Source organism: Entamoeba invadens (genome assembly GCF_000330505.1).
Source record: "Entamoeba invadens IP1 unplaced genomic scaffold scaff_1105074725601, whole genome shotgun sequence".
Classification (NCBI taxonomy): Eukaryota; Evosea; order Mastigamoebida; family Endamoebidae; genus Entamoeba; species Entamoeba invadens.
The window spans coordinates 336,274-360,355 of NW_004191847.1; the positions used below are offsets into that span (position 1 = coordinate 336,274).

General features: G+C 33.4%; 9 protein-coding genes across 9 annotated transcripts; 3 read left to right on the top strand and 6 right to left on the bottom strand.

The window, feature by feature from the left end:
* Window positions 1-1,194: 1,194 nt before the first annotated feature.
* On the bottom strand, window positions 1,195-3,615 carry EIN_327980 (hypothetical protein; the record flags this gene model as incomplete). Its single annotated transcript, XM_004185439.1, has 1 exon — window positions 1,195-3,615. One exon carries the CDS (start codon window positions 3,613-3,615, stop codon window positions 1,195-1,197), a length of 2,421 nt encoding a protein of 806 aa, XP_004185487.1.
* A 409-nt stretch (window positions 3,616-4,024) lies between these two features.
* Window positions 4,025-5,380, bottom strand: EIN_327990 (hypothetical protein; the record flags this gene model as incomplete). Its single annotated transcript, XM_004185440.1, has 2 exons — window positions 4,025-5,139; window positions 5,284-5,380. The coding sequence occupies 2 exons, from the start codon at window positions 5,378-5,380 to the stop codon at window positions 4,025-4,027; spliced, it is 1,212 nt and encodes a 403-aa protein (XP_004185488.1).
* A 766-nt stretch (window positions 5,381-6,146) lies between these two features.
* EIN_328000 (transmembrane emp24 domain containing protein 2 precursor, putative) lies at window positions 6,147-6,874 on the bottom strand (the record flags this gene model as incomplete). The annotated part of the gene is made up of 3 exons (XM_004185441.1): window positions 6,147-6,271; window positions 6,373-6,702; window positions 6,751-6,874. 3 exons carry the CDS (start codon window positions 6,872-6,874, stop codon window positions 6,147-6,149), a joined length of 579 nt encoding a protein of 192 aa, XP_004185489.1.
* A 411-nt stretch (window positions 6,875-7,285) lies between these two features.
* Window positions 7,286-8,050, bottom strand: EIN_328010 (hypothetical protein; the record flags this gene model as incomplete). Its single annotated transcript, XM_004185442.1, has 1 exon — window positions 7,286-8,050. One exon carries the CDS (start codon window positions 8,048-8,050, stop codon window positions 7,286-7,288), a length of 765 nt encoding a protein of 254 aa, XP_004185490.1.
* Window positions 8,051-9,852: 1,802 nt separating this feature from the next.
* On the bottom strand, window positions 9,853-10,491 carry EIN_328020 (hypothetical protein; the record flags this gene model as incomplete). Its single annotated transcript, XM_004185443.1, has 1 exon — window positions 9,853-10,491. The coding sequence occupies one exon, from the start codon at window positions 10,489-10,491 to the stop codon at window positions 9,853-9,855; it is 639 nt and encodes a 212-aa protein (XP_004185491.1).
* Window positions 10,492-13,492: 3,001 nt separating this feature from the next.
* On the top strand, window positions 13,493-16,348 carry EIN_328030 (guanine nucleotide exchange factor, putative; the record flags this gene model as incomplete). Its single annotated transcript, XM_004185444.1, has 1 exon — window positions 13,493-16,348. The coding sequence occupies one exon, from the start codon at window positions 13,493-13,495 to the stop codon at window positions 16,346-16,348; it is 2,856 nt and encodes a 951-aa protein (XP_004185492.1).
* Window positions 16,349-17,527: 1,179 nt separating this feature from the next.
* Window positions 17,528-18,487, bottom strand: EIN_328040 (hypothetical protein; the record flags this gene model as incomplete). Its single annotated transcript, XM_004185445.1, has 2 exons — window positions 17,528-17,857; window positions 18,002-18,487. 2 exons carry the CDS (start codon window positions 18,485-18,487, stop codon window positions 17,528-17,530), a joined length of 816 nt encoding a protein of 271 aa, XP_004185493.1.
* Window positions 18,488-18,771: 284 nt separating this feature from the next.
* On the top strand, window positions 18,772-19,373 carry EIN_328050 (signal peptidase complex catalytic subunit SEC11A, putative; the record flags this gene model as incomplete). The annotated part of the gene is made up of 2 exons (XM_004185446.1): window positions 18,772-19,076; window positions 19,142-19,373. 2 exons carry the CDS (start codon window positions 18,772-18,774, stop codon window positions 19,371-19,373), a joined length of 537 nt encoding a protein of 178 aa, XP_004185494.1.
* Window positions 19,374-19,471: 98 nt separating this feature from the next.
* EIN_328060 (hypothetical protein) lies at window positions 19,472-23,032 on the top strand (the record flags this gene model as incomplete). The annotated part of the gene is made up of 1 exon (XM_004185447.1): window positions 19,472-23,032. One exon carries the CDS (start codon window positions 19,472-19,474, stop codon window positions 23,030-23,032), a length of 3,561 nt encoding a protein of 1,186 aa, XP_004185495.1.
* Window positions 23,033-24,082: the final 1,050 nt, after the last annotated feature.

The following is a 24,082-nucleotide window of genomic DNA, read 5'->3' on the forward strand; positions in this document are numbered from 1 at the left end:
CTCAAGATTGTTCAATTTTATAATAATTGGAACTAATGCTTAGTACTTTTTATTTTACTATTATTTTATATAAATTAATTATTATAACAACAATTAAAAATAACAACTTGGTTAATTTAACAAATGAAGACACTTTTCGAATATTTATTCCATTTTTTGACCTCTTATGTCGATTTGTAATTTTAAATTCTCCGTTGTTTTAATTGTATATTTATAGATATTTTTTACTATATATTATTGTTAATTTTTCGTTTTTTATATTAAAAAATAAAAAAGAGCTAGTTGATAAAACCTTCTAAATAATTATAAAATTAATAATAAAATAATAGTAGTGAAACAGAACTTCTATAATACAAGTCATTCCATAAAAAAAACTCAATGACAAGTTTTAAATAATATAAAAATAGTTAACAACAAATCTCAATCCACTAATTTTTCTAAATAGTATTAAATATATATTATAAACTATTGAACATGATACAATAAATTCAACCAATAAATTCATAACTCTTAAAATAGCTTAGATGCCAAAAGAATGTGCTCTCTTTAATAAACTTTATTAAATAAACTCAACTTGTAATAACAAAATGGAGAAGAAGAGTCGCCTTGTCCGGTCGACGACGTTTGTGTCCTTTGAAAAAGGTAGAACACTAACATCCACAAACCAAACGAACCCAATTACTCCTCGAAAGTTGCCATTTTACAACAACTTTTCTTCAACAACTGAGGATCAAGAGTTTCTTTCTCAACCAAATCAGCCCACATCCGTTTGCCGGCGAAGAACAGTGGGAACTACAGCGCCTATTAAATTTAAGATGGTTCCAAAACACAAATCTGTTAACACTGATGGATGTGTTAACCAAACATGTCCAACACCACGCATATTTGTTTTAACTCACGCGAACTGAAGCTTTTTCAGTGCCGTTCGTTCCACTCGGATCGATCTCAATTCATCACTTTCATGGAACAAACCATTTCGTTCGCAATGTTAATTTATTTGTTTAGATAAATTACTATTAATATTTATTCTATTATTTAGTCTATTAAACTGTATTAAAAAAATAGTATAATTAATAACAATCAACTACTTTACATTTGTGAAATATGTTGTATGAGTTTGTAATAGATTTTTGAACTATTTGATTTTGTATCTTTTGCAATGGTGGAACGACGAGAAACAAGAGCGTGATCTGTTCACATCAGTCTGACCAGAGTCCCGTCTTCCGACCCTACGTAAACGGTCAACTCATTGATCAGTAGCGCAGAGACGGAAGAGGGTGACTGATAAATCGTTTGGTTTGTTCCAAACCACCCATTAAAACACTTCAAGTGCACAACACTGTTGCGGTTTGTCGACAAGACGACTCGTCTATTCCCCACTCTCAACGCAGTTATTGCCCCATTAAACGTACGCTGCGAACACACATCATGCTTGCGCTCGTCATACATCTCGATGTTTCCGTTGTCGCATGCATAGACTAAGTAGTCGCCGAATGTATCAAACAAAAGAGGCTTATACTTGTGGCGGAACGTGGTGAACGCATTGCGTTTGGCACGTCTGTCGTATCCAACAAGCCTCCCACTCTTCCCCAAAGTAATTATCAGTCCGTTATCTCCTTCGTCAACACCACAGATGCCAGTCAAATCAGGTTGGAATGTTTCAATGACTTTGGCGACATTCAAGTCGAAGATCGAGACGTTCAAATTCAAATTTCCAACAATGCAATCGCGACTCATACAACTGATGTTTTGGTATTTGGGAATCTGCACCTTTGTGAAGTCTCCGCCATCGATTGAAAATCTGTAAAACAAGTAATTGTCACAAACGAATTGGAACGTATTCTTCTCGTGATTGAAATTGGTGCAGCGGATTTTGTCGCTCCCTTTGAAGGTAAAACGCTTCTCAAAGTCCTTCGAGTACGAGACGCACTTCTTTTCCTTGATGGAAACAGCAACAACCTTTCGTGAATTTGTCACAAAAATGTTGTTCACGGGACTCGAAAAAATCTTCATCGATTTCGGCGCAGTGAGAAGTTTATTAATCCACTTCGACTGCGTTGTTTTGGCCTGGCACACAGCCTTGTAATAAGAAACCTCTGGCGTTATTCTCTGGACGTCCAAAACTCGTTCTCTCCTTCGAAAAAAGGTTGCTGCGTTCATGTGGAGATCAAAGAACATTTTGAACCTTTCGTCGTTCGCCAAAATTTGCGTGCGAAGTGTTTTACAAGAGGCGGAGACACACAACAGACTTTCGAGGGGTAAAAAGTCGAAGATGTGTTCCGTCACGTTTGGTGGAAGTTCAAGCAGTTTCAAAGGTGGGAAAAGGATTTTCTCTTGGCGCTTCAATGTGTATTTAGTCTTCCGTTGCTCTTTAAATACCCTCACCAAATCGACAGTGTTGCTCAGAAGTATTTTCGAGTACTGAAACGGTGACAATCGACTGGGAGATATTTTCATGGAAATTCCGTGATGGAGAACTGCTCTGGAGAGCACAAACGAGCCAATGAAGTTTTTCAGATAGACTTCCAAAATTTGTTTATCCAAGTTGGCAAAGCACGGAGTTGAATAATGATAGAAAAAGTCGGTTTGTGCACAATTGCCAATCCAGTGCACCATGTCGCCTGAAAAGATATTTGAAAAGTGCTCGTGGTCGCACTTTGGTGCGCACGGACAGCTCTCGCTATTCTCAGTTTTACCAAACAGAAACATTCCCCTCTCAACGATGACCGACCCGTATAATATGTCAGTGGTTGCGTTCACATGACTGATGAAAGGAACTGATTTGTGAAAAAGTCTGAGACGCTCTGTGTGCATGAGTTCTCTGATCACAGGGAGTAACATATTTGATTCGATGTACTTCGACCACCGTGAACAGATCTCACCAAACGGGAGTAACGGAAATCTTTCCTGTCCGACGATGATCAATTCACTGTAGTTTGCATTTGCGTAGATGTGGAATATTTCGTTCTGGTAGATTGTGTTTGGGAATGTGATTTTCTCGTTCATTGTTGACACGAAGTTTTTGATGTTCTTCGAGATCATCCAGCCTTCTTCATTTCCACTCAAATAGTCGTTCAGATTATTCACGAAGTATGAGTAATTCCCGAAAAAGAAATCGATTTCCTGCGATAGCATCGGGCGGTACATCATGTTATATATCGTGTATTTAACACCACGTTGTTGTTTCTCACAACAGTGAATTTGAATGAAACGGATTTTGTTGTTGGAGAAACACTTCTGGACAAAAATGACTGTTCCAAGCTGTATGCGAAAGTGATACTTTGAAGTGACTTCATACTCGTCTTCAAATGTGTTTTTAATTGTTGTTCTCAGTGTGTCTTGGCTGATGGGTACGACTTTCTTGATCAACAAATCAAACCCCAACAACTTAATGACATCTTTCATAACAGCTGCAACTGTTGGGAAGTTGTGGTGGAGGAGCGACGAAATTTGGATGAGTGTCACATTGTCCTTCCGCTTCTTGAATAATTGAAGGAAGAATATCGGTGGGTTAAGCACATTTTCAACCTTTTCCCACCCTTTTTCTTCTGTTGGTTGGTCGCTTAGAAATAAGCGGATCACATCCTCAAAATTTTCAGTCGATGAAGTTGTCATTTCTTGGTCTTTTTCTGTTTTTGTATTTCTATTTTTTTCAAAATACTTTCATTTTGCCCAAAAATGTAAGTAAATGTCCCATTTCTGCTAATTTCATTGCCAAGTTTGAATTAGTTATTATAATTATTGTTACTTATTTTTAATTCCTTTAGTATATTATAATATTATAATAGTAATTTATCAATTTATAACTAACATGTTTAATAGAATATTTTTACTATTTATTTCTTTTTACTGTTTTATATATTAATTAACTATTATTATATCATTATAATTATTTTAGATATTTATTAGAGACTCAAATTAAATAGATATAGTTAATTATAATAGTATATATAGTACACGAACAGAGTATAAATAGTAAATTAATAAGACTCCATATGGTTATACACACTACCCTTCTGCAGAACTATGCAGTGTTGAGCTGTGACATAACGTATGCGTTCATGATGAGTCCAACAAATGGACTTCTCTCCAAGTCCGTCTTTGCTGTTTCCTTCTTGATGACCTCAATAGTTTTCACCTCCATTCCCCCTTTTGCCTTATTAAAGAAGTGAAAAGTCGAGTTGTGAGCCATGTAAATGACTTCGAATTTCCAAAGTGGGTAAAACCCCGAGAATTCCAAAGGCAAGACGTCGAGATTTGTGTGATAGATGCCGATGACCTTTTCACTGGGAGGCATCTGCATGAGTCCGACATTCATTGGGAATACGGCCTCGACTATGAAGAGGAGTGGTGTCATTTGTTGACCCAACAAAAGCCCGACAGGATGATTAATAAGTCTACAGTGTAAATCCATGATGAGTAACAAAGCGTTGTCTAAGATGATATGACTGTCATCGAACATTGGGATCTCTTCTGAAAGTTTCAAGCTTCCACATTGTTCAACGTCATTCACTAAAGACGCGGAGCCACTTCTGATCCCCTCCGAGTGGTGCATTGCCATCCCCGTCGCACTCTTTTTCTGTATTCTATTTTTGGATCTGATGTATTTGCCCACTACTGGACCAGAATTAATCCACCCCGCCTTCTCTAAGAAGTTGTGTATCCTCCCAATCGCATTGACATCGCCACAGTCTTTCAGCTTCATGCGGACTTGTGTTTTAGATAAGTAGTTTGGCTTCGACTCATTCCACAAGTCGATGATTTGATTCCGGATCGCCATATACCTTTCCGGCGTTTTCGTGTTGCGGCCCATGAAGAACTCTTGGCACTCTTGCATCTCCTCCGGGAGAACAGTACCTCTGTTATATTCTAGAGTCGTTGAAAAGGAGGACATCGACCCCATCGTATCCGTCGTCTCCGTTGTGCCTTCTGTCATATATGAAGTGTCTTTAGGCGCTGCGCTCTCGCTTTGGAATTGGCCCGATGTGAGTAAATCGTATTCCCTTGGGTACGACGGTTGCGACGGCGCTTCGGACTTTTTGATCTTCTTACTTGATTTGTGAGAAGACGGTTTCGACGACGTAAAACTCGAGAAGAGGGTTCCGATTTTCGCACTTATTCCTCCGCTCTTGTCAATTTCTTCTTGTGAGACTTTTTATTATTCGTCTTTATTTATACTATTAAAGCATAGTATATATACCAGTTGTGAGTGGAATTTACATGTGGACGTTGCTCTGTCATCTCTTGGAAGTCGTGTGCTATAAATAAAAAAAAGTGACAAACTTTCCTCGTCTCGTGTGCTCGGGCTGTCTGTCTCCATATCTTTTTTTGAGTCTTTCTTAAAGAATCCAAAGTGGATTTTTTTGTCGTCCTCTTCCATCTTTTTTCTAAGTTCTTCTTATTTTTTGCTTGGGACACTATTTTTGGCATATTCGAGAATCTGGTATGGTTCTGTGTTGGTATTTTTACTATATTATTATAGTTGCCTAAAATTTGAACCAATGTTCATTCTTTTTCTTCATTTTTATGGAAATGGATTATCATTAAATCCTCATTATTCGAAGGGAAGTGTCTCTTCGGCATATCAATAATGGTTTATTGAAGATTTTAAAAACTATATATTTTTACTTTAATAGTAACATTGTATGATATTTTTAGCTTTGTTTTTTATAATTTTTGAACTATAATTTTAATTATAAAACAACCAATTGACTGTTTCAAAAAAATTTTTTGAAATTTTTTTTAAGGTCTGAAAATTGAATAGGTTTTTGAAATTGGTTATGTAAAAAAGAATTGTAAAGTATTATTCATTATTATTATTGATTATTAATATTATTATAATTATTATTATAATTAATTATCTTGCAAATTACATTTTGAATGGTTAAAAACTATCTTTCAAATAGTTATAATAATTAATTTTACTATTTTTAAAATAGTATATTTTAAAAAATGTATATTTCTAAAAAAATATAATTAAATATTAAGTTACCATACCATATAGTTTTATAATAGTTGTTTTTACCATACTGTCACGATATTTTTATCGGAATAATATAATTATAATTCACCGTCCAAAAAAGTATTAACCACTGGTATTGTTCAAAAGCATCTCCGATAAACCACCTTCTAATAAAATTGATCACTTAAATAGTTCTTTTGACTCCGAAATATTTCTTAATGAGGTATGTCTGAACCAGGGACATAGCCAAAATCAAAATTCCCTGGAAGATGAAGAGGTAAGTGCTCCACGAATACGCTTCTTGCAACACTTTTCATTAGTTAATTATAATAGTTTATTAATAGTTTATTAATAATATGATACCTTTATAGTATATAGATAGTACACTTTAATAAACAGTAGTCACAAACTATCTTGATGCATTTGATTCTTAAGTTGGAGCATCACAACTTCGATTCTTGCGTGTGTCAACAGATGTGTCAATTCCGTCGACAACTTCTCGACTTTATCTGCTTGTTCATCGTTAGCAAGTGTATCATGGGACGAGAAGTCCATGAATAAGGCGACTGTTCGCGCACTTCCAAATGAGGAGAATTTATTGCTCAAACAGACTTTATAAACTCCGCCAACAGGGGCTTCTTTGTCGATCATGCCACTCGATTGTTGTTTCTCGCCAACAAATATCTCTCCATTCGGGTTATACATATTAAAGTCTATATCATTGTTCCCTCCTTCAACAACTTCTTGTCAACATCTCGTACCTTCTCTTCCTAAAAAAATTCACAAACCTTGATAATAGATCGCTATATGTGCTCCTTTGTCTAATTTCTCCATGAAACATTCCTCCTTTCCACCAGCTATCTCCGTGGTAAACCCACTCACTGCTGAAATTAATAGTAAAACACTCAACATGGTTTGATTTTCAAGATCTCATCTGAGTCTCATTTTTCTCACTGACTAAAAAAAGTCACTTCTTTGGGGAGTCTGGGATACTATTTTTTATAGCTTATTTTATTATTATTTTATTATTCGGATATATGGCAATTTTAGTATATTTTTACTATATTTATAGTTTCATTGTTCATATCAAAGAAATTGTATTTGTGAACACAATAAAAATATCAATAGTAATTTATAATAATACTTTAATTATAATTATATTATCCACATTACAATATATTAGAATTAAAATTATGTTAAAAACTATCATTTTGTTCAATAGAAAAATATTCTGCTCTAATAAAAGAACACACTAAAAATATTCCGCCAAAATGAATCATTTTTACAATCACGACGACTGACCGGAATAGAGTTAATATTAAATTAAAACACACTTGGCATGAACCCGTCGTCTTCTTCCTTTTCTTCTGTTGGATGGTGATCTGACGACTTGTTGTTTTCCTTTTCCATCTTTGCGATGATGATATCGTTAAGTTGTTTATTTTCTATTTTGACAAACTCGATGTATTTTTGTGACTCTTTAATTGAGGCGGCAAGTACTGCGCATTCCTTCTCCTCTTCTTCAATCAGTTTTTCAGTTTCCGTGAGAGTTTGAAGTATTGCCGTTTGGAGATTTTCACTCCCGCGCAATCCACTTGGCCCGGATTTTACGGAATTTCCATAACAAATGAAAGTGAGTTTGTGTAAGATATCACCCAAAAAGAGAGTGGTTGCCTCGTTTTTTTGTTTTTCTATTTTTAAACTTTCCTCCAATGACTCAATTTTTAATTTGTCAAATTTCTTTGAAGTTGTTAATTCCTCATTCGCCTTTTTGATTATTTTTTTCTTTTCTTTTGCGGCGGCAATGAGTTTTGTCAGCTCACTGACATCTTCCGCGTTTTTCTTTAAAAGCTCCGAATTTTGAGATGTGAGTGTTCGAATTTTTTGTTCCATTACAAATTTTGTTTTTTCATTGGCGTCGACTTTTTCCTTCAGTTGATCGTTTTCGTTGCAAAGTTCCTCAAGGGCGTGCTGCATTTGTAATCGCATCTCGGACGTCTCACTTTCTGTTGCGTTCAATTGAGTTAGCATTTCCTGCATGACATATTTCTGCTCCTTTGGAATTTTGTCCGCCAAAGTATCCGACATGAAATTGCACCATTTTCAAGTTTCTTTTTAAGATGATTTGAAAACGTTCTTTGATTACAATAAAAAATAAGATAACAAACACTTTTACTTCTTATTTTCTTTGTATTTTTATTTATACAGTAAAAATTCTATCGGCGTGTGATTCCATCCGTGTGTGACTCTATCGGTGTGTGGTTTTGACCAATCAAAAGTTGCCTACACACCGATAGAATATAATGATTTCCCACATATTTGGGACCAAACCCCGCAAAAATAATTTCAATTGCAAATTTGTTTTTATTTTAAAAGAGTAAAGACTTGGTAATAAAAACTTAAAAAGAGAAAAATTATCAAACAAAAATAAATTCAAAAAAGATAACAGAAGAAAAGCATAAAATGCTCTTCAAAAAATATTAAACTTAAAATGATAATAAAAAATGCACCGACTTCCACACCAATCACAAGAGCACGCTTGTGATTGGTGTGTGGACAGAATTGATACCACAAAACTTAACAATTTCAGCAAGGAAGTCACAGATATTTTCGACACATGCAGACAACCAGCCTGGCGTGCTCATCCAAGTCTTTGAGGGCGAGGCATATATGACATCACATTGCAACCTGCTTGGAAAGTTTGGGTTGTTTGGTATCTTATTAGCACCACATGGAGTCTCACAGTTGAAGTCACATTTGACACAAATGCAAATGTGATTCTGAATGTGTCGGCTGAAAACGAGACAACGGGAAAGAAGATTCTCAAAGGCACAAGTGGACAAGATGGTTGCAGACGCAAAGAAGTTCAAGGCAAAGGACGACAAGATGATGAATTTTGAGGCTAAAAATCGACTCTCACCTTATGCTACCGTGTAATAACACGGTGAACAAGCAAATTTTTTCAAGGTTATCAACAAAAGACAAAGAAGCAATTGAAGCAATTATCAAGGTACACTCGAGTTGTAAATTGACAAGAATCCGCACCAAAAATCCACGTGTTTATACAAAAACACAATGCGTTGTTCTTATTCTAAACAATTAGACAAATTAAAAATTCACAATATTATGTTATGTTTACACGTGTCGCGTTTTTTTTCATAAAAAAACAAAAAATACATTTTGTCATTTTTCTAGATTGTGGATAGTTTTACAAATTTCATTATTTTTTAGTTTTTTTGCCAGAAATTAAAAAAAAAGAAAAAAAAATTTACACACCTTGGGAAAACCATTTTCATGACTCCACACACCGACAGAATTTTTACTGTATTTCTATTTATTTATTTTTTTAAGAGTCGTTAATAAATAATAAATCATTACAACTATATATTATAATTTAATGTATTATATATTATAGTTAAATACTATAATTTAAATAACCACACTTGAAATTAATTTTTATGTATTTTAAGAATTCAATTCAATGAACAATTATGAACTATAAATAATTAATATTTTATTTATATTTATAATATATACAGAGGTTTCCAAAATCACAATCCTAATTACCCACGTCACCATTTTATAACCAAAATGTTCATTTTCTCTTATAAATTCGTACATTATAATACCACATTTTCGGCAATAAATATTTTGGAAACGCCTGAATATATATTTGTAATTTATAATATAGTAATAAACTATTATAAGAAGTAAAACGTCTTAAAACCATTTTAAAAAAATGAACGATATGTTTTAAATTAACGAGTTTACATATAAATTTAGCGATATTAAATTACTTCATTAAAAAATTATAAAATGGAAGAAAAAGTCGAAATTTCAAGTAAAAGAGCTCGTTAAAAAACGTACAACATAACAATCAATACAATTTCCTACAAAATAGCGCAGCATCCCCCATGTTTTTTATCACCATCGTTTTCTGGTTGTTCCGGTGGTACTGCGTCCTCGACTGTTTTTTTCATGAAAGCTTTAGCCAAGTCGTTATTTTCATAATTTAGGGTATCATGGTTGAGTCTATTTTCGTCCGCAAAGGCTTTTGCCTTATTGAGTGTTGCGTTATTTTCTGGAGCGATAGTACCGAACCCCAAGATGTTAATAGAGACGTCTGGATCGCAATATCTTTGCACTTCGCGAAGCCAAAATTGTAAGGCGGTGACACTCTCCACGTTAGATAGTAAATATGTCAGAAAGACCTTTTTGGTGTGTTTAAAGTAGGTGGTAGTAAGACTTCTATACTTGTCTTTACCATCGGAACACGCGAGAGATAATCGAGTTTGTCGACCATTGATAGTCGCTTCACAGGGTTTCACGTCATCGTCTGTGGCTGCAGTAGTAAAGACCGTCTCTATGGATTGAAGATATAAATCAACAATGCGCTGTGAAGGACTTTTGTCGTTTCCTATGAAAATCATTTTCACGTCGAAAGCGGTGTCTACGTCATTTAGTTCACTGTCCATAGTAACGGGGTAGTCTTTTTTCAAGTTGAAATATGTGATGGGACATCTACCCATTTGAAGGCTAAATGTCGGGATTGAAGCCTCTTTTTTCTCTTCAAAAAGAGTAAAAATTCGGCACTTATATTTTTGTTTTTTTGTTTTTCCCTCGTGTTTTAAAATAGCTCCACTCGTCTTTGGTAGCATTTCTCTTTTCTTGGTAATATATTATTATTTATTTATTAGGTATTGTAATTGAAAAGTCTTTTTTATTATTAAAACAAAGGTGATTAAAGAAACTGAAAAGTGGAAAAAAAAAACAAAAAATGGTTTTGAATTTTTTGTTATTTAAAAGTAAAGAAATAAATAACTAAAAACTCAACATATTTTGAGTTTTTTGTTTTCTTAGAAATATTTTATAAAAAACGATTATTTTATGTGGAGAGTTATTAGCATGTATTTTAGTTGTGTTGTAAAAAACTAACAATTACTGGTTCTTAAATAATAAATATATAATTCCAATTAATTCTATTATAATATAATTAGTTATGTCAATAATTTGATATTGTTATTTAATTGATTAATATTTATCATAATTATAATATAATGTCAATAGTTTATATAATTAATTCTATTACTACTTTTTTTACAAATGATTTTATTAATATTTATAATTAAATGTGTCAAAATTATTATATAAAAAAGATAAGTAAATTATCCAAAATATATTTTCATTTTTATTTATTTTAAAAAAAAATCAAGTAATCTAATAATCGGGAAATATCAAGTTTTATTTTAAGCTGTTTTCAAAATGAAAGTGTAGCAATAAAAGTAGAACTTTATACACTAACTATTGTTATTGAATTATTGAAAATTGGCATTTAATGGGTGCCCCATTTGAATTTAATGTAAGTGTTGTGGTGTTATCAAAATACATGTGTTTACTGTTGTGTCTTGTAATATGAAAAATAATAAAATGATAGTCAAGAACAATAATTGTATATAATATCTCACTTATTAGTATTAATAAACAAATAGTTTTTGAATGAAAAATGAAGATATCGAAGTAGTTACATTATGAAATAAATAAAAATTATTTATATTTGATTTTTCTTTTCAACAAAATATCAAACCGAATACACAAAAAATATTATTGATAATTGAAAATAACAATCTCATTAACAGTTGATATTCAACTGTAATTTTTATTTAACGATTACAGTTGTATAAAAATATTATATATTTGTTTTTAATTTTATCGTTTAATCATGTTGATAACTTTTGTGTAAATATCTGAAAACACTTCTTTTTTAAAAGTTAATTAATTATTATTTTTCTGCTTATAAATAAATTATTTTTGTATTGCATATCAAATATTTAAATATTTATATACTTTAATTATATATATAATACAGTGTTTATTGCTAAAAATATGTGGTATTCACCAAATACATTATTGTTACTACCGCATTTATTATATATTTACAATATATTGTTAATTGTGTATCCCCTGTTTTTGAATTAAATATGTCAAGTCTGTGAAATACTCACATAATTATTATTTACATTTTTAACCTTTTATGTGATACATCGATGTTATTATTAAACATTCAAAACAACATTAAATATATTAATTAATATGTATTGTCTAATTAATGTGTTACACTTTTGTTGTTTTTGTTATATATTCAAGCATATGCCGCTCAATAAATAACATAATTTGTGTATATTTGACTTGACACAAATATGTTATATTAAAATGTGAATTCGGTCGAGCAAATAACTCACATGATAATTATTAAAAAATAAAATTGATAAAATCGTGTGGATAATCTAAATCGTAAAAAATAATTAAAAAATAAATTTGATTTTTTATTCTTTTTGAAAATATGGACATGATTATATCATAACAATTAAATTTTTCTGCTTTTTGATTGTTTTATATTTTTTTGATATTCAAAGTATTTTTTTTGAATAAATAAAATTATGATGACTTATTTTATGGTTTAGAATAATTATGTTTTTAAAATAGAAAAAATACTATTAAAAAATAGTTTTTAATATATATTATAATTGTAAAAAATCGATGACGTGGGTATTTTCGAGTAAAAAATGGCGGGTGACTATAATTTGAAACATTATATTATTTTAAAATACTTTTGACTTTATTTGATACAATTTTATTTATTTTGAAAAATAATTGTTTTGAAACAGAATTGAAAAAATATGCATTTTTGATTTATTTTGAAACATTTTGTATTTGTTTTGAAACAAAGTTAAAACAAAATGAAACTAACCGTAACTAAAAAATCATATTATAATGTTTATTATTAATAAACTAATAATTAACAGTTATATATTTATACATCACTGTAATATATATTATTTATAAAAAATAATATGAGAATGAAAAATTAAAAAGACAAAGTCTTAATTATACATTGTAATGAGTCAAATTATTTTGTTTAAAATAGTAATATGTATTAAAATGTATAATACATAGTTAAATACAAGTTATTTGACAAATTTGAAATTATTATCAAACTATTCTAAAAATTTAATAATTTTCATAATATTATTGTTTGTAGTTTTTCCCGTTTATTATATTTGTATTATAAACATAGTTTAGTTTATTAATACAACTAGTAAAAAAGTACGAAAATAAAGTCAGTGAATTTTCTTAAGACATTTCATTAAAAACCCAAATGATCAGGTGTTGTTGTTGTAAAGCAATACTTCAACAAAACATTTTTTTTTGAACAGAAAAAAACATTTTCTTCTTTTCAAGAACACGAAAAAAAAACGTTAAAAAAAAAAACCAAAAAATCCGTTTTGCCGTCCGATATATTTTTCCACCAATTTTGTTTTCTTATAGAAGTGGAACTGTTGTATATTTGGCTTTTACTTAGTAATTTGAAGTAGTAACACTGAAAGGCAAGTCAGCTCTTCCCCCAAAAATACTCTTTTACTGTTTTATATATTGATAGAACACAGATATTAGAATATCAAACACTTTTAAACACCAATTCTCGCCATCTATAAAAAGAGGGTTCTTCCTCTGGAACTGATAAAAATTTCGATGTCGTCCCAGAAATTGCGTAAGACGAAATTGGACCAGACACAAATAGCAAACCAAGCGACGCCACAACTCGGGCAATCGACTTTGGGTGCAGCCATTGATTTTGACGCTCAAAGTGTTCATTCGAGTGAAGACCAGAGTATTCCCGACGTCGCAACAATAGTCATAACTGAGACTGTGAATGAGAGTACTGCTCCAACTGCCCCCCCTAAGCGTCGGGTAGGTGTTCCCGTGACTCGAAATTCATTGATAACACCACCAAACGAAAATTTTCAAACGAAATACTATGGGGAATGCCCATTCTTTCCTAAACACCCCCCAGAAAATATCACTCAAGTCTACGTCACGTCCGGTAACGTCTTTTTGATCTGTGAAGACGCCGTCTACGCAACTGGCCTTGTCAACTTCAAAGAGAAAAAGACGACGGACGTCCCTTTTATAGCGAAGTGTATACCCGTCGGCGTCCGGCAGATCACGGGAAACCACAAGAAGGTCCTTATCCTCATCGAAGGGAAAGTTTACACGTGCAGTAATTTGGAAGACCAAAACTGTTTAAAACGAGTTGGGGAGTTACTTGGTGTCACACAAATAGCGTGTTCCGAAGATCATTACGCAGCTTTGACTACACTTGGGGATGTGTATTTATGGGGAGCCAATACATATGGGGAGATTGGGAAAGATCGTGTTGTTTCCATGGAGCGACCGACCCGTGTTAAAGAGTTAGATGGTAAAAAAGTTATTAAAGTAGTCTGTAGTAATGGGTATACTGCCTGTCTGACTGACACGGGTGATATCATTTCCCTTGGGGAAATGACTTGGAAAAATCCGACGAAGGTGGTTGACGTGATAGCACTCCGAACAAATTTGTGGGGCTTAACAGTAGATGGGCGAGTCATATCTGATGAAGGGAATTATATTAGTGGGGATTATACTGTTGGACGGATAACTGAAGGGTTAGGGTCTTTAGTTGGTGATTCCAAAGGGCTTTTATTATCAGTTAAAAACAACGAATGGCAGTTAGTAGAGAATATAGGGAGTCGGGATTGGAGTGGGTGTGCGACTGCTTTAGTTGTGTTAGCTGGTGGGAAGAAAATAGGGTTTGAGTTGATATACAAATTATATAAGAATTTTATCACACAAATGGAAGTGATCAAACGGGTGTATGTGGATGTGTTACTTCCGACTATTAAAGAGAAACAGAGTGAGTTAGAGATCAAAGAAAAGAAAGAAGAGAAGAAGAAAAAGAAGCGAACGGTGTCATATGTTGGGGATGAGATGTCGTCGCATTTCATTAAGCTTTTAAGTCCATTAGAATCGTTTGAAGACCTTTATAACGTGACTTTAGAGATGTATGGCTACTTAATGATGTTATATAGTAACAACTCGTGCTTCAAGATTTGGGAGTTCTATGAGAGGTTTTTCAGGAAAGTTGAGAAAGAGATGATTACATATGCGGATGCCTTCCCTAAATTGTTTGAAGTCCTTAATATCATTCGAGTCGTCAAAAGTCCTTTATTGAAAGAGATCAGTGACATGGAGTCGAAGATAACAGAGGATGAGAGTACTGACTTGTTTAATAAACACACCGACTTGTTAACAGTCTCTATCATCCCTTTCAAGTTTATGGCAAGGTTATATGACCTATCAGTCCAATATAGAAAAGTTAATAAAGACTTTTCTCGCTCCTATTTTGAGCGCTTTGAGACGGTCTTATCACGGTGCAACGAGTCTTTAAAGTTTGAAGATATCTTGTCTATAGAACATGTCTATTCAACACCTTCAAATGAATTTATCGTCTACTTATCCCCCATGAGAGACTTAGTCCTCCAATTAACTCGTCCGAATGTCAGAGAACCGAAATATCGAGAGATCTTCCTCTTAATGTTTCGACTGTATACATCCCCTGAAGTGGTGATGACTCATTTAATCCCACACGCTTCTATTGAAGAAACTTTGGATAGGAAGGCACAGATCTTAATAGTCTTGAAGCAGTGGATGCAATCATATCCAAGCGACTTCTCAGCACTTGGTCTTGCAGAGCAACGCCTTCTCAGTTTCTTAAAGTCTTCCCGAGAGCCATTTACGAAGATCAAACAAGAGAAAGCCGTAGTGTTAGAATTGTTCCATCAAATTAAAGGGAAACCCAATTTTGTGGTGTACCAGCCGTTGTCTTTTGAAAGCACGGAATTGTGTTATACCGACTTTTTAGGAGATGTGAATAAAATCTCCAATTCGATGACGTACGTCTACAAGAAACTCTTCATTCGAATCAAACAAGTCGAGTTGCTGTATTACTTGGACAAGAATAAAAAAGACCAAACAGGGAATATTAAAAATATGGTGGACTCTTTTAATGGCTTGTCGAAGATGTATATGACGATGTTTAATAATACGCCACAAGAGAAGAAATTAAATCTCCTTGAAAACACTATTAAGATGTTGGACGTCTTCTTAAAGAGAGACAGAAACTACCACGCAATCTGTGGTATTGTATTCTCCTTCGTCAGAATCAACGACATCGAAACTCTCAAGAAAAAGTTGCCCAGTGATGCTAAGAAAAGATACGAGTTCTTCGATAACTTGTGCTTGTTCGAAAGTAACTATAAAAACTTGAGAGAAAAAATCGCTAATTCAGAACAACCACTCCTCCCCTTCATGGGAACTATCTCGAGAGACTTGGTCTTGGCTTCGGAATATAACGCTTCAAAGGAAAAGGAGTTGTACAACCTTAACAAACTCAGAATCATGCATGGGGTCGTCGTAGATATTATTAACTATCAACCAGGGGAACCAACTGTGCCTTCAGAAATCGATCAGAACTTCCATCAGAAGTTCTGCCAGATGCATGGTATTTAAACTACAGATGTGTTTTGTTGCTTATATATTTGAGTATAATATCATTATAGTATAGTATTTTTATAGTATATAATAATATATTATTATTATATTATTATTATTAAAATAATATACTATAATGATCTTATACTAGAGTTATAATAATTATATTAAAATAAGTCATACCAACGATAATTTACAAAGTGTGGAGACTCTCAAAAGTCTCTGATGTTATAGGTGTACAAGAAATAGGCGACGACTGCATGTCCAAGAAAGACACCAACAAGAAGTGCCATGAACTTCAACGACTGTACACCTTCACGTTTTGCATGGTCAAGCGCCTCTTCAACAGTCGGTTTGACAGAAACAACTTGTACTTCTGAAATGTGGTCGGGTGTGATGGGGACAAACAACAACTCAGTCATATCCTTTCAAGTTTTCAATTCACTTCTTTTTTGGTGCTCTTCTGTCTGTCGTATCTCTCAATATTTTTGTTGTGGATTCTCACATAATAAGCCCGAATGTGAAACACTTTGTGTGGTAACACATCCCTTTCATTTTCGATGAAAAATAAAAACTAAATTCATCAAATGTTTTTATTATACACTTCTTAATAAGTTACTAGTGATATATAGTACTTCGGTATTAATAATGTTGTAGTTTTGCTTTGTAAATCTTTTTTTAATACGAAGGCTATATATGGGCCGTCTATTTATAATAAGGCTTTGCAGCAGACTATCATGGTAGGCACTCTCCGCCTAGACACTCCACTTAATTCCTGTATAATTTAATAAACTATAATAAACCATACACAATAGTTTACATTGATCCACTATGACCACAGGATCTTTCTGCCACAAACTCCACAAAAATGACTTTTTTCAATATTACTATAAAAATGATGGCAAAATAAGTTATTATGTTAAAATTTGTCTTATTTCACTGCTAATAAATACCAATTCGGTTTAAAACAAATCTAAATGCCGTGAGAAATTGCTCAGCCATTTGCACTATCTTTAGAACACTTTCTTTATTGGATCTTATAATAGATTCCAAGTTCGCAGTACTTTGGAATGGAATTTGCTATAGTAAACTGTATTATAAAATATTATATGTGAGAATATAAAATTTAATAGATTTTAAACTATATAAAATTGATACAAATCTAAACCGAATTCAATAAAAATTTAAACTTTAAGGTTAGACATCCTTTTTAGTTTCGCTTTGGTTAATTTTTTCTTCTTTTTCTTTTTTCTTTTTAGCAAGAGCTTCTCTAATAGCGTTATACCCTTTTTTCCAGGCTAAAATCAGGTTTAACACAAGTTTAAGTGATTTGATCACGGCGCTCCAAGTTGAGTAAATATAAATCATAACTGAAGACAAATAGAAAATCATCATTGAGACTTCGTCGAGGGATCCAACTATAAACCTGACGAGTCGGAAGAAATTTTTGATTGGGTAAAATGGGAGGGCAATAATAGTAGACGTCACAGGGACTTTTTCGTAGAACCAATCTCCGATAGTGAAGAGCTACCGGTGAGTCGTTTTTAGTATCATTTAATTATAATTATACTATAACTATATTCATAAGCCGTAATAATATATAATATATTATAATATATTATAATATAATAATAATAATATATTATATTATATTATAACTATAAAACAAACTATTTCTTGAATCTTTGTTAGACCCCCTGTCTTTTGATCGATAAAGGCCCAGAGTCTTGCGAACAAGACTAAAAAGAGTAAAATATTTAACACGTCGGACAAGACGTTTAACACTTGTCTCATATGTTTTGAGTACATTTTAACGAAGGGGTATTGCATCATATAGTCATTAGGTCGAGGGAGTGTATTGAGTTTCTTATCTAATACAAAGTCTTCTATTTCAGAGAGGTATTTCCTTTCGATATAAAAGTAGACACAACGCGTGTCTACGCCTCTCAGAAGTACTCGTTCATTCAACTCGATGAAGAACTTAATTCTCCCATAGACTTGATATTCTAAAGAAAAGGCACTAACGTTGTCCCAATAGATTTTTAAGTCTTCATTCTGGAGATGTGCTTCTAAATACTCGGCGCGTAATTCCATTAACCCATTCCGATGGTAAACACTGTCTTTAATAAATTCAATTTGATGGACGTTTCCTTTCATACAATTTTGAAATTGAAGTTTTTTTTGTAGTCTTGAACTGAAAACTACTCGTACTATTTTATCGGAGACTTGGTATATCCAAATTACCATAAATTCTCATACAAATCATCAAAAAATAAATTTTTTATTTCCGATATCCGTGTTTTTAACTCACTTCTTAACTAAAATGTTATTAAATTGTTATTAAATTGTTATATATCCCATTTTATCATAACTTTAAAATGTTATTTGAATCACAAAAAACAATTCAAAAAGGATGAGAAACTTAAAAAGATTAAAGAAGGATGCTTGCGCCATTACAACAAATGATGTCATTAAGTCCACGTCTAGCCATTCAGAATGCGTTTCAGTTTGGACTGATAGTTGCTTCTGCTGTTATAATATGGAAGACTTTGTGTATTCTTTTAGTGACTGAAGCCCCTATTGTAGTCATTTTGAGTGGTTCGATGGAACCTGGGTTTAGACGAGGTGACTTGATGTTCTTAACAAATCGTGGTGGTGTAGATAATGTCGAAATTGGAGATATTGTTGTGTACAACTTACCATCGAAAGGTATTCCAATTATTCATCGAGTGATCGAGAAGCATAAGTTTGACTCATTTCTTCATTTTATTCAAAGACTTTTCAAGCGTGAATTTATATAATAACAACCAGCGACAAAAACGAAGAGATTAGACTCCTCACTAAAGGAGACAATAACCCCGTCGACGATAGAGGCTTATATGAAGGACCTATGTGGTTGAAACCGTATCAAATCATTGGGAAGTCTTGGGCTCATGTGCCGTTTGTTGGGATGATTACTATAGCTTTGACCGACTACCCAATGCTTAAATGGACAGTTATTGCATTACTCTTGGTCTCAGTGTTGCTTAACAAAGATCAGTGATTGATTCATTGCTTCTTTTTTTTTTCATATAGAATTGAGGATGGTAGTTAAAATTGTCTAATTTCAATAAGAAACCCTAAATGGAATAAATCAAACACATGTCAAGCGACCCAACGAACATCCAAAACATCTCACAATTAACCGATCAAATCAAAGAATCTCCTTCACCACAAATACCAAATCCTCAACCATCTTCACCACAATTGGAGGAAACAAAAAAAAGCCAAGCAAAGACCGAAAAACAAAAAGAAAAGAAGTCGAACAAGACGGAAAAAAAGAGGGAAACAAAGGGAAGTCAACGGCAATCAGCTCCTCGAGTTGGTGAACCATATGACACACACAATTTTTGTCAAATTTGTCAGGATTTCGAGAAGATGACACACGCGTTTCATACCATCATCCCAAAACCAACAACGTTCTGGAGAACATTGTTGGGTCAGCAAGTGCTCAAAAAAGATAATATTATCATTGGAAATATCATGAGACTCAACGTTTTAGTCATAGCATTTGTTCTGGGGGGTGAAAAAAAGACGCGGATTGAGATTAAGACGGCACAAGAAAAATTGATATTGGAACAACTTTGTCTCAAATATTGCATTTTCATCACACTGTTTGTTGACAACACAGCAACATTGGAAAAAACAATCATGTTCAAAAAAATCATACGACTCACAACCCGTGACGTGAAAGAAATGGTAACTCTTTGTTCCAAAGCTAGAGAAAACAATCCAATTTCAACCACACTTGCTCCTCAAAAACAGGAAGAACAAAAAGAGTCAGATATAGGAATTTACATTATCATGGATTTGGTTAAAAAGAAAATAAAGGAATTCAACATCTCATCATTTGGCGAGTTTTTGATTTATTATCAAGTCATTGAGAAGGCCATTTGCAAAGAGTTGAATGTGTCCAATTTCAAGGCTTTGAAACATGAAGAATTTCTGTGTTTTTGTGGGAAGTATGTGGATTTCCCATTTGAAGTGAAGAAGAGGAGCAAAATTATCGGACTTGATCAAATTGTACGAGTGAATGTACTCAGTTTAGAAGCACCATTTTCGGTGATAACCAAATTGATCAAAAACGCGAGGTATCTTGTCAATTTGTTTAATATTAAAGAGTTGCGAAAAGTTGACATTGAAAGTATTGTCGAGAAAAATGACTTTGAAGACTGTCAATTTATGGAAATTTCCAAACACAATATCATCAAAGTCCCCGTGTACGACGGATCAAAGATACAGAACCAAGTTGAAGAACATATCGAAGACTTCAACTTTCTTGCAGGAATGCTTGTTGCCCATTTATTCAACGAAGAGAGTTGCAATGGTGAAACGATCTCAAACTATGTGAAAACAATTGTGGAACTGTCAAGTTGTCGGGTTCAAGTTATGACCTCTGAAGTTTCGAGAGCAACCCTGGCGATCAATATTTTGAATGAATTTCCAGAAGAGTTGATAGGCGTCGAGGGACTTGTTTCATTTTTTTTGGAAGCATTAGGAATTGAAATGAATGCGTTAGTTGCGTTGTCGTTAAACAACACATTGTTTTTGAGACCAGAAATCCGCGAGATGATCAGTGCTTGTTTCCCAGAAGCTGCAAGTCTTCCAGACAATGTGATGCAGTTTATCAATGCACATCAACACGAAACTGAAAATACTATTCCACTTCCCAAAGAAATCGTGATCGACATGTATGAGAGAAACGGCGAACAAGTCCAAGTCGTCGATTTTGAAGACCCCGAGTTTATAACGATATTAAAAAATGCGTCGGAAAATAACGACTTGGACAAGCTTCAGTCGATTTTGGCCTACATGTGCCAAAACCCAGTTGTATTCGCAGAGACTTTTCGTCGAAAGGAGGTGGTCAACGGTAAGTCAACTGAACTCAAGCAATATTCAAGCTTTTACCACAACTTGAAGAATTTGAGATGGTTCCCCACCACGCAACGGACAATTGAGTATCACGACCATGTTTTTAACCAGAAGGAACTAAAGTGCTTACAACTGTTGACAACGCCGTTTATTGTACCCGCACCACTTTCCCATTACTTGGCTACAGCACTACCTCTGTCCCCTATTGAAGTTGCTTACATACTACACAGCAAAATCACAAAAATTACGGATGAGTACGTCGACCTCCTCTCGTTTATCCCAACAATGGACGGCGAAGTTTATAACAAATACATTGAACTTCCAATAATTCTTGTTGAAAAAATGCACGACTGTTTCTTAACGAGTATCGAGCAGCATAGCCAATGCGGTTGCAATGAAACGATCAAATGGGTTAGTCCTCAAAACGTATTTCTACGAGACCCTTCGTCATTCTTCCCAACCATTTGCACTAATAAGACGAGAAGAAACGCATTCCTCGGCGTTGGTGTTAAACCTCAGCCAAGTGTATTGGATTACATACGGGCGTTGGTTTTGATTGGCAATTCCAACCAAACCACCGACCAGAAAAAACTGACGATATTAAAGAAGGTGATGAAGGAGATAGTGTTACAGTTCAACACCCTAACTATAACTCCTTTGATGATAAACCCAATACGTTCTTTAAAGGTACTTGTCAATGACTTGGGTGAGTTTTCTTCTCTTGACGATACGATGTTTTATAACGACATCTCGTACTTAAACAAGGACCTTCCATGTGAAATTAAACGTCACTTATTCACTTTAGACATTCAAAGTTCTTATAACATGAATGCGTTCTTGGACTCAGTTTCAATCCAAAAGGCGAGTAGTGTGATGACATTCATTATTGACGAACAGTATGAAGTTGATTACAGTCTTACGGAAATTATCCGTCAAGTGTTGTCAGAAGTCCTTCCATTGTTAACAGAAGGCAAGACAAGAACACTTGTTTCTAATTACCAAAAAACAGCCCAAAATATCACTGTCGTTACGCACAATTCTCTTCTTGTCAATCTCAACTTCTCGTTTTATTCTTGTTCATCTCCAATCTCAAGTCATCTCACTGCCGTCATGATTGGAAACAATCTCCACGTGTTGAAGCGAACCGGTATAAGTTCATTTGACTCACTGTGTTTCCTCTCACGCCTTTTCTTTGGGTGTGTGGACGAGTCGTTTATCGGAATGATGTTAAGCAAGCTGTCTGTGAAATCGCCAATCCAAGTTCCAATGGTGGAACGAGTAGAAGGGATAAGCGCCGAAAAAGAGGAGGTGGACTGGGAACTAATCAACACTGGAAAGGAAAATGCCGTGGAGATTTTTGACGATGAATTTGCGGTGAACGTCAACCCATATCAATACACAAAAGATAAAGAGCTCGCGATACAGACTGGGTTTGGTGGTGAGGAGTTTGTGTACCAACTGTTGAAAGAGACTTATCATGACAGAGTTGAATGGATCAACGGGAAAGACAGTAACGGTGAGTCGACTGAATTAGGAATGCCTTTTGATATTGTGCTCAAAGACGAACACCAGAACATTTTGTCTTATATAGAAGTCAAGACAACAGTAATGAGATCAACACCAATTAAAATTTCTTACCGAGAATGGCTGTTTGCACAAGAGAAGAGAAAAAAGTTTTGTATTTACCGAGTCCAATGTTTTGGGAGTAACAAGCTTTACGTTAATGTCATTGTAGACCCAATCGGAAAGTGGATGAAAGGCGAAGTTGAAATCAAAATCAATTTTTTATAGTCTTTTGATTGAAGTCTTGATTGATTTATTCTAAAATGTTGAAATAAAAATATAATATTATATTATAATAATATATTAAAAATTAACATGTTTTATTTTATAAAAAATTATAGAATAAATGATATTAAAAAAACAATAATTATAATATTTAACAACGAATTTTTTTTACAAGTGTTGTTTTTTCAAATACAATACTTTTATTGTGCGTTTTTCATTCTCTGAAGATGGACTGTAATGTTGTTGTACAATATAGTCGATATTATATATTGTTTTCAAACACGTCATGTAGTTAATAACAAGTGCCTTCCTAGCTCAGTCGGTAGAGCGTGCGGCTTTTAACCGTAAGGTCGGGGGTTCGAGCCCCCCGGGGGGCGTTTTTCTTTTTTCTTTTTTTGATTTTTATTTTTAGGTTATAAACAATATAAACAATAACAATTCAAGAAGCATTTTTGGTCTAAGGGCAGAATTCCACCCTTCCAAGGTGGAGATCCGGGTTCGAGTCCCGGCAAATGCATTTTTATTTATTCAAAAACTTATTTTAAATGTATTTGTGTATTGAAAATAAAAACGACAACGGCAGGATTTGAACCTACGCCTCAAATGAGAAATGATTTCGAGTCATACGCCTTGGACCACTCGGCCACGTTGTCTTATTGACTTTATCTTTATATTCTTCTCATGTTAATATATAGGTGTGTCTTCAAAAATTATTTCATAATAAATCTTTTATATATAATTTACTATACTAAAGTAGTTTATTATAAAAAAAATAAAAATATTTTTATTATGTTTGTTTCAACTAATAATAACTAATAAAAATACTTATTATGTATAATAAAAACAATTAATAGTAATTTAGTAAATAATTAAAATATTTGGTTTAAATTATTAAAAAGAGCTGGTAAAAAGAAAAATATAAATAAACAAGTAAATATAAAAACCATATTTTTTTTAAGTTTTTATAGTTTTTATTATTAATATTCTTTGTAAATTAAAAATAGTTAATTATGTTTAATTGATTAATTATATTATATTATAATTACAGTTAGT